At 49.2% G+C, this 10,149-nt stretch overlaps 1 protein-coding gene and 1 long non-coding RNA gene across 2 annotated transcripts; both read right to left on the reverse strand.

Moving 5' to 3' along the window:
- Positions 1–753: 753 nt before the first annotated feature.
- On the reverse strand, positions 754–2,532 carry LOC133907843 (uncharacterized). Its single transcript, XR_009908043.1, has 2 exons — positions 1,534–2,532; positions 754–1,437 (listed from the first exon to the last, which is right to left on the reverse strand). It is a non-coding gene; the product is annotated as an uncharacterized LOC133907843 (long non-coding RNA).
- A 2,796-nt stretch (positions 2,533–5,328) lies between these two features.
- Positions 5,329–9,063, reverse strand: LOC133907656 (protein YABBY 3-like). The gene is made up of 7 exons (XM_062349726.1): positions 8,400–9,063; positions 8,048–8,311; positions 7,799–7,955; positions 7,245–7,293; positions 6,853–6,928; positions 6,577–6,654; positions 5,329–5,564 (listed from the first exon to the last, which is right to left on the reverse strand). The coding sequence occupies exons 1-7, from the start codon at positions 8,598–8,600 to the stop codon at positions 5,484–5,486; spliced, it is 906 nt and encodes a 301-aa protein (XP_062205710.1). The 5' UTR covers positions 8,601–9,063; the 3' UTR covers positions 5,329–5,483.
- Between the last annotated feature and the right edge of the window lie 1,086 nt (positions 9,064–10,149).

The raw sequence follows: 10,149 nt of genomic DNA on the forward strand, positions 1-10,149 counted from the left end.
GGTGCTTTCGGATTTTGGCCGCTGTTTCTATTGGCCGCCAAGGCAACAACGGCCTTGCCATACCAGAACAGAGCTACGCGAAGGCTGTTTTGTCCGTTGCTATTTTGACTCGACTAATCTGTAGAGATAAACCAGAAGCTTTCCCCGGGTTCTTCTGAACAACCCACAGGTGCGGCCTTACCTCAGGTCAAGGGTGTACATATGTGCATCTAATATTTTTTTGCAAAAAATTAGTAGTTTACAATTTATATTACATATACATATCGATAGTTAGATCAGATTAGGTATATTTAAGTCCAAAACTGTGAAACAACCTGTTTCGCGGATTCGAAACGTCTCGCGTTTGAATTTGTATTTGAAACTGTGTATGTAATATTGCGGGCGTGTCAGTATACAGAGTATACAAGAGACAGGAGAATGTAATAATCGAAAACATGTAACTTTATTCATTCATGTCGAAATCATAAAGTACAGTTTCTCATATACATTTTTACTCCACAACGCACACGCTATCTGACTATCTTCACGATCTGGCGATTGCTTTGTCTTGGTTCCCGGGGCTTCGTGAAGCTCTCCGGTTAATTACGCCCGTCTTCGGGCTACCTCCGATTAAGTGCGCTGGCGGTCGTCATAGCGAGGTCGTCTCTGAGTCTGCAAGGCTGTAGTCATATGTAACAAAGATCAAGCAAAGTAAATGTTAGCAATAAAATGCGGTAAAGTATGGGACAACAGTCTGGCATAAGCTTTTTGAACTGTTTATGTATCCCGGATCATCATCGGCCACATAGGCCTCAGAATTGTGTTTTTATGAAGAGGTGGGCTAGGAGCGCGGCACGACGCGTAGCTTCGACCGAAAGCAGCAGCATGGCCACAACCGGGAGCTCCGACGCCGTGCTTGACTCACTAGCTCCTCTTTGGGCCTCGGACTTGTCCTCATCGGCCAACCGAAGGCAACGCGCCACAAAGGCGAAGACCATAAAGACGAGGGTGATCACTTTTTAGGCCACAAAGGCAAAGCCACAGTACCAACCAATCAACAGAGCCACAAAGGCAATGACGTGGTGGCAACCAGTAACAGAATCTCTGCAATTGTATCACTTGATACAGGGGCAGCCAGAAGAAGCCCACAACAACATCATCCTTTCATCAGCTCGGCAAAAGAGCATGCCAAATAGCACATCTGTCGGCAGGAAGATAACAGTGAAGCAACACAAGCGGCCACTTGACAGTGCCATAACAACTGAGTAGCAGCAGGTCAAACATGCAGGCAATAGATCATAACCCAGCAACACCTTTAGCAACAGATAGCTCTTTAGCAATACCACCAAGTCACCATCAGGCTTATTGAACAAATCAACAGGGCTACCACAAATGAAGCCCTTTGAATAACTTTTCCCTGCGCATAGCCACTGCAAGCAATCTGGATAGCAACCACAGCTGTGTCATCACAAAGTACCCAAACATTAGCGCCATCAAGCATCAAATGGCAATCTGCAGCCATCAGTCAAGAATATGGCAATAATCTCCATATACCAGCAAGATTAGCCGAGAAGATGATTTTTAACGGCGGCCAAGATGTGGTGGCTGGGCTCTTTTGAAACACAGCAGCGCGCATAACAGACAGGTACATGGCGACAACCGGGCCTCAGTTTTAGCATCACCGGCCACGGCAAGCAATGCGCACGGCATGACGGCCGGGTTTAGGCGTCACAGAGACAACATATGCAGCAGCGCCACGGCTCGATGACTGGGGAGAAGTGTGAGCGCAATAGCAATGCGACCATCACGGAGAGGAGGAGGGGATCACAGCCGGGCCTCAGTTTTTTATCACCGGCCACGGCGAGCACGACGACATCACAGTGAGCTCAAGGCGGCACGATGGCACGCACAGAGGCACGGGCAAGAACAAAAAGAAAAAAAAATGGCGATCGGGCCTCAGTTTTAACATCACCGGCCACGGCAAAAGCACGACGGCGCGAAGGCCGGGCTATCACAGAGCAGAGAGGGAGAAGCGCAACGGCGCGGCCGGAGCACCGGCTACGACGGCACGGCCGTGCACGAACATAAAGAGGGGAAGTAACGGCAATCATGCCGGGGGCTCACCTTGCGAGTCAATAGCGGTGGAGATGCAGCTGGTGTTCATGGCGACGACGGCTTGCGCTCTGTGTTCACGGCACGCGGCGGACTTGCGCGGCGGCGGCGGCGATTTCGTGCGGCAGCAATTGGATGCAATAGGGCCTCACCAAGGTGTCCAAGCCTCCCCCCTCCTCTAATTTTTCTTCCTCTCTTCAACAGATCAAGACCTCCTCTTTATATAGGTGGTAGCAAAGGTAAATCGGTTGGGATTTGAAAGATTTGGTTGCAGCTCTATCCGATTGGATTTGGGTGGAGATTTGATCCTGTATGGACTCTTGGAGATAGAGGAGAGAGATTGCAGCTGGGCTCACGTGGACTCTTGGAGATAGAGGAGAGGATCTATGGTGGTTTGGCTTGGAGATAGAGAGGAATTCAATCCGGATTTGATTTGGTTTGGGGAGGAGATAGTACAGGTGCAGCTCGGCTGATGTTATTGCGGCTGGAGGAAAGAGAAAAGCATGTGGCCTGCTCTCTGGTTCTGTGCTGCAGAAAAGGAGAAGAGGAGGGCGTGGGCTGGTTCAACAGGAGAAGGAAATGCACATGGGCTGAAAAGAAAATGTGCTTCCCAGGCTTCTTCTTTTCTTCCTTTTTTTATATTGTTAAATAAATAAATATATATATACACACACATATACATGCGTCTTGCGTATATATACGACAAAATATTGTCGTACACAACCCATGTGGCCACATCCATCCATCCCCTCACCTCCCTTTCGTGTGTTGTGCCTAGTGGCTACGTCCGTCCATCCCCCCCCCCCCACCTCACCTTCCCTTCTCGTGTTATGCCGGTGCAATGCAGAACTATAGATCCATGCTACCCACTCGTTTGGCCTAGGTGAAAACCACTAGGAACAGATCAACAGAGCTAAGCGCAGATCGATTGCCTCCCCCTCTCGTCGTTGTCTCTCGCTCCTTGCTACTTAGTCAGGAGCTACTTAGTCACTAGGAAGGTGAAACCATGCTACATTCCTTGTCCTAGCAACGTCATCCCTGTTTTGGGAACGTTGGAATGATATGGTTCTTTCCTTGACGCAACATTTCTCAAGTGTTGCTCAATCCTAGTTACTCGACCCCATCAACTTAGGAACTTGGTGACTATGCCCTGCTCTTGCATCCACATCAACTAATCCTTGCCCTGGTCCCCCTTCTTCAGCTAGGGTTTCTCGCGCCGCTGGTCCTCTGGCCGATGACGACGGTCAACACCGTGACACAGCGACACATGCCTCTCCTTACTAGCCTGGTCCATGGGAGCACGCATGGCAAAGCCGGAGTGCAGCGAGGGGCGACCTGTTGTGGAGGCAGCTATAGAGGAGGCCACGCCAATAGTGCCAACACCGTCCGTGGCACTTGGTTACAGTAATACAGAAGAAATGTTTTCTATATGCCAATGATGAAGCCATAATCTCTGTTTTTAAAAGCCTTCTGGAATTAAATTGTAATATTCCTTAATTAGTTTGTGAGTTTCTGAATATTATGTTGTATGGATTAAGGAACTATTTTTTACTCTACCCTTTGCCTTTTGGACCTTTTTCTTTATGGGATAATTCTTCGGTTCCTTTGTACACTCAATTTTAAAATCCCGCGTCTGCCACGACAGCCCATGAAAGGGCACATGCTCTTTTGAAGGGTCGCGAGAGTTTACAGTGCAAGTCGCCTACTCGCATGCATTCGTTAGTTTTACTGGAGGCAAGAAGCTTACGGGGTTAATATAGCTTGAGATTCTACTTCTTGGTTTGGTGATAACTCTGATCAACCTGCAGGATTCTGCTTCCTAGGAATGGACAAACGGGATAATCGATACCCGATCCATGCTAGACGCCGGGCTACAGGGCACAGGCTGCAACGTGCCGACGAGCATGGGGCTACATACGGCAGTTGCTTGCATGAGCTCTTGTATGTCAGTGCTCAGTACGTGGTGTACCATGCTCCCCTTGAAACCGAGCAGAGCAGCTCCCCCCTAAAAATTATATGGATTTCTAAGAAAACATGGAGCTAGACGTCCAACTATTTTCAACTTGTAGCAGCAGGTGGATCTCAAAGAACTTAGCGACAGTTACGATCGATGAACTGAACCCTCGATTTCACTTTAACCGATTCTTTGGCAAGCAAGAGTTTCACAAGAATTCTGTAAAAAAAAAAATGAATAAAATAAACAGTTCAATATATTCCCATGCATGCTTTGTTGGATCGATCTGCCAGCTTCCCAAAACTCAGGGAACCCAATCCGACCCGTGCATGCACATGTGCATGTGGACTCAAGAAATGCCAGCTCTCGGAGCAAATTCACCTCACCAGGAGATGCATGGGCACCGGCCGCCGCCGGCTACAAACATAGCAATCCAGATACCACCACGCACCACCCTTCCCCGGAATTCAAACGCCCAGCTCCTCCACCAATGGTATACTGGCATTGGCACCACCACTGCTCCAGCTCTCCTGTGTATTCTCTTGTCTCCTTCCCTCACACCACCCACAGCTGGCCCGCGGCACTCGTGTACGTACGCGCGTGTGCATTCTCCTCCGAGCTCCACCGCGTGTTTCATGTGATCCGCGAATGGGGATTTCGGGACGTGAACGAATGAAGGACGGCGCGCGAAGCATGCACGAACGAACGTAGCCGGCCGCCGTCTGGTGGGCGCACGAACGCGGGACGAATCGGCGACGCGCGTAGGCTGGGTGGAGCTAGTAGCGGGTGGCGCTCAAAGCGGCGGCGGCGGCCGCAGGCAGGCAGGCCGGCGCGGAGCCTCGGAGCTAGTAGCTTTAACGGCGTGGCGCGTTTTTCCGGTTGCGCGTGCCGCGCGCTCGCTTTTGGCCCGGCCGGGGCGGCGCTGCGCTGCGCACGCCCCCCGCGTTCCGGGGACCGAGCGGCACTGTGCGGTTTGACAAGGGAATTCGCAAACAGGGGAAAGTGCCGGCCGGGGGTGCTTGCTTTGAATCATGGCGGTGTTTGGATGATTCCAGACAGTGCACGAACGTGGCTGCCTGGCCTCCCTTTACTCGACAGGGAGCCAAGAGCAAAAACAAAGAATAAAAGAAGTTTAAAACATAGTAGTATCAGATCGGAGAAAGTTGCTGCTGCTGCTGCTGCTAGCACAGTAGCACATCAACTGAGCAAAACAAAAGCACATATACGAGAGCAAGCTAACCATGCAATGATAGGTAGATCGATCAACATTACAGGTACGTGATTCGAGCAGCGGACCGAGCGGACGTGATCAAGTAACAAGAGTACAGTACGCCCCAGATATATAGCTTGCTGATAGGAACCAGTAGCTAAGGAGACTCTCAGCAGCAGGAGGTAATTAACTGCAGTAATATTTTGCTAGCTAGTTCATTAAGCTTGATCAGTATGGAGCAACCCCCATATTGGCAGCCGTCGTCGCGTAGAACCCCTCCTTTAGAAGGCCGTCCTTTCTCTCGTAATCCTGGTAAAACAACATCACCAAAGGTCTGGTAAGTAAAATTCACCCTGAATCGTTCGCCCGAGGAAATGCTTAGTTCTAGCTAAAAACACTAGCGCTCTTATATATCATACAAGAGTCCATAATTGTGGCTACATATATGAACAAAAATGTGTTTCATGTCTCGATTTGAACTATTCGATCAGAATAATAAATTCCAAACATATTCTTAAAGCTTATCCAGTGGCCAAGGAATTCAACTATGACTTAACAGAAAAGGATCGGACAGCTTACAAATAGAGAGAAAAAAATTACAATGGAAGCTCTTCACAGTTAAACATAAATTTGTAGAATTTATTTCCGGATAATAAAAAAATAGCGATCGAAGGCCTAGACTATTATGGACTCTTGTATTATACCCTGGTTTGAATCCTAGCTAGGATTCATCCACATCCTAGTGGTTTAAGCTTGAATAATCTAAGAAAAGCAGGCCGTGATTTACCCTGTGGGATTATATATTGAGGGATGGTTTTAGACTTGCACAAAGATATATTCCCTTCAATTTGTTCTTTAATTTTGTGTTTGACGTCATCGAATCTACACCATCAGTTTTGAAGGTTTAACCACCTATATGTATAAAACAATATATAGATTGTTTAGATAAAAATTGTATTACTTAGTTTTTCTCATTATAAATAGTTAAATACATTCATAATATTATATATTTTCTTCCAATATTAATATAGATTTACACAAAATTAATTTTCAAATTGACACCCCGACAACCGTGAAAAGTCAATAGCATCAAATAAAAAAGAACAAAGCTAATATAAAAAGTTCATTTTGTTTCAGAGCATGGGAGATTAACACCCACTTCTCTCCTTTTTCGAAAGAAACGCTGAGATCTGAATATCACATTGGTTTTCACTTTGAACCTTGAAGAAAAAGGAGCATGGTATTAGCAATTTAATTTTATGCCTTTTCTTTTCTTCATGTAGTATGTAGATTGGCCAGCTAGATTTTATTGCTTAGTCACCTGAGGTAGCATGCTGGTCTTCTTGAGCCCCTGGTGGTCCGGCATGAGGCCAAAGTGGATATGCGGAAAGTGAGCCCACTGCAGCAGCAACAACAAAAACACCACACCAAACAAGGATTCAGAAAGTGAATTGTATGGACTCTCCTATCATGCGATTTTGAAAGATCGGGAAACCCTAGGGACAGTAAAGGCAGGAGCAAAACCCTAGAGGGATCAGACCAGAAATTAAGAAAGAAAGAGAAAGATGTAGTTAGGTGAAGAGAGGAGACCACTGACGTTCTTGGCAGCCGCGCTGAAGGCCTCCCTGTGCGAGATGTCGGGATTGCCAGCCTTGATGCGTTGGATTTCTTCCCTGCAATTGCATTCCCCACAAGAGGAAGCCAGAAAAAGGAAAGGTGACACTCCCATTATTTGCCATCACCGATGCATCATTTGCCACGTCTCATTAATCTCGCTACTCAGAGAGAGAGAGAGAGAGAGAGAGAGAGAGAGAGCAAAAACAAGCAGGTCTCTCTCTGCCTCTGCAAAAGCTCTTGCTTCTGCACCCCGGCCCCGGTCCAGGCCGGCTGCTGCCACCGAGGCGACATTGCCGTGACCGAGAGAACCACCAGTAGTCACTTGCGCACTGTAACGCACAGCATGGAAAATGTAGCATTAGTACTACTCACTTGATGAAGCGGTTGTACGCCGACGGCACGCGCTGCCTCTTCTCCGGAGCTGTAGAGAGACAAGCAAACCTGTTAGCCACGCAGTCATGCATGGACGACCAGTGCTCAGCAGCGCACACGGCTGCTGGACCGTGACGCTGGAGCTCGGCGCACAGCTCTGCATGCAGGTAGCACCGCAGCAGCATGCGCGCGTCACTGCTCGGTTCCAAGTGCAGACACGCGAGGTCAGTGAAGGATGACAACTACTATTTTTCACAGTGAAAAGAGCTCGAGAAGGAAACAAAGAGATGTGCCGTTCTCTCTTGCCTCTCGGACAGTTGAGAACCCGGTGTGGGCGACTGGGCGTCGCACTTACTGTGGAATCTTCACATGTACGTACACACACGCGTAGTCTCTCTCTCTCTCGTCAGAGCTATCGTGGGGAAGACGAGTTTAACGGCTTCGCTGCCACAAGGCCGAACGATCTCAAGAAACCGAGCAAAACTTGGACAATCTGATGGCGAAAAAAAAAATCAGCGGATTACGTGCATGGAAGTTTAATTAGGTGGACTCACGTCTGTTGACGACGGGGTTGGTGCGCGGCGACGGCTCCTTGGCTCCTTTCCCTGTTGCGGGCGGTGGCGCGGCCGCGTTCCTGCCACCGGCGATCAGGCCACCGAGGCCGTGCTGCTCCAGCAGCTGCAGGCTCGGGTTCGTGCTCGATATCTCGTGCTGCATGCACGCACACAGGCGCAAGATTAACCATGCAATATGTGAGATCATAGCTAGCTCCGGTAATTTTGGCGCATGCAAGGACGTGTTACCAGGAGGGAGTGGTGGGGAGTGGTGGGCGCGAGATTGAGGGAGTGGGGGAGGTGGAACGGGCCGTGGTGCGCCCCGGCGGCCGGCGGCGGGGGCGTGGTGGTGGCGGTAGTAGTAGTGCTAACGGAGACCGGTGCGGCCGCGGCGGCAGTGCTCGTCGGGGTGCCCGGGAAGAGGAGGCCCCTCATGTTGACGGTGAGCAGGCTGCTGCAGTGGCCGCACCGCACCGTCACCGTCTTGAACAGGCTGCTCGTCGGCACGCTCACCTGCACCCACGCGCACCTCAAGCTAGTTAAAGAACATGGAAAATTGAAGGTACATGGAGAGTTAGAGAGCAGGGGTTCGATCACGGACGACGAGGACGGTGTCGCAGAAGTGGCAGTGCAGGTAGCAGAGCTGCTCCGGATCGGAGGCGGGAGCCACCGCCAACGGCGAGAGCTGATGCAGCGGCGGGAGGTTCTCCACTAGCAGCGGCGGTGGCATCTGCAGGTGCGGGGTCTGCGGGAACACGGCGGCGGCGGAGACCGCGGAGGCCGACGACGACGAGGACGACATGCCGACCAACAATGACCGATCGATCGCTGCTTTCTTCAGGCACGTGGTGGTAGCAACAGCAGAGCACGCGAAGCAAGCTGGTTTCTTGGGTCGATTTGACGCGGCAACGAACGAACTGAGCCGAGCTTAGGGGAGGATGGTGGTGTACGTGAATGGAAAGGCGGTGGGCGATTGCTGGCGAGCTACCTGACTGATGGATAGATGGATTGCTTTAGTAGTATATCTCTCTCATCTTCCTCCTCTCTGTTTCTCTCTCTCTCCTCTTTGCCTGTGTGATTTGATGGGCGTCTGATTTGATGGTTTGGGGTGACTGATGTGTGATGCAATGGAACCTAGTATGTATTGGATCTGTTGTTTCTGCTGCGATTTGGGAACTAGAGAGAGAAAAGAGGGAAGAGAGGGATTTGGTTGGTGAGGAGAGGGGAGAGATATAAGCAGAGGGGAGAGTGTAGCGTACAGGAGTGGGGGCATTACTGGAAATTCTGGTCAACAACGAGGGACAGTGGCAGCCGCAGCTGTGGCAAGGCAGCAAGCTAGGCGACGGCTTTGTGGGGCTCTCTCTCTTGCAACTCTCCTTTTCTCTTTTATTTTGGAAAAGTTTGGATTATGTTATTGATTACTGTTGTGTACATCCACAAACTTACAAAGAGACCCTTGACAAACATAAAAGTTACAAACCAAGAACACACAGACCGAAAATTGAAAATGAAACTGAATATTACATCCAGATCCAACACAGAGATTCTAACGACCTTGGTAAACCGCAAGAGACAACATACAAGGATATCCACTGAGACTCGTAGAATCCAATGAACGATGGACATCGGCCATCTCTTTGTAGAGAGGGAGGAGAGAAGAAACTCTTATACCACCCCTTCAGAGTAACCCAAAAAGGTGATCCAAACCTCCAATCTCCAGCCACCAGAGCAACCAATGACTTAGAACAACACATCCTTAAGAAGGGGAACAAAAGAATCCAACCCAATCACATTAGGTGGATAAAGCCATACCTCACATGCTTGTCACCGTCGATGACCTCACCGAAGCTGATGCTATCTAATTGAACCTAGCTAGCTAGAGACACATCGCCCATAGAGGATTGGTCGCTCTCCTCCTTCGACGCTAGCGAGGGCACCAGTGGAGAGAGGGCTGGCCAAATCGATGGCAGAAATGAAGACGCCTCGATCGCTACTGTAGCATAACTCTCTCTCTCTTCCGCCATGCCATGCCATGCCATGCCATGAGAAGTTGAGAACAAACCAGACTCTAGTGGGAGATGGTAAAGACAAAAACAAGTCATTTTCATGTACTAGTATACTACTATACATGCCATGTCCTCATGTGCATGTACGTGTACTATTTGTGATTTATTGTGAGTGCAATACGTGCTATGAGAGATTGTATTAGAATCAAATTAATAGCAATACGTGCTATGAGAGATTGTATTAGAATCAAATTAATAATGTAAGTATACAGAGACATGGGTATATATGTATGTATGTAAAGTATTTGACCTGTTAAAGCGAGGATCACATACTACTATGCACGC

The sequence above is a fragment of the Phragmites australis genome, chromosome 24, assembly GCF_958298935.1.
Source record: "Phragmites australis chromosome 24, lpPhrAust1.1, whole genome shotgun sequence".
Classification (NCBI taxonomy): Eukaryota; Viridiplantae; Streptophyta; class Magnoliopsida; order Poales; family Poaceae; genus Phragmites; species Phragmites australis.

Excerpts from the sequence above, each read along its gene's own strand:
- LOC133907656 (XM_062349726.1), bottom strand. The coding sequence starts at position 8,600 with ATGTCGTCCTCGTCGTCGTCGGCCTCCGCGGTCTCCGCCGCCGCCGTG. Across the intron at positions 7,956-8,047 it reads CTCCCCACCACTCCCTCCTG|CACGAGATATCGAGCACGAA; the intron begins GTAACACGTCCT and ends GCGTGCATGCAG. Across the intron at positions 5,565-6,576 it reads AGACCAGCATGCTACCTCAG|GATTACGAGAGAAAGGACGG; the intron begins GTGACTAAGCAA and ends TTGTTTTACCAG.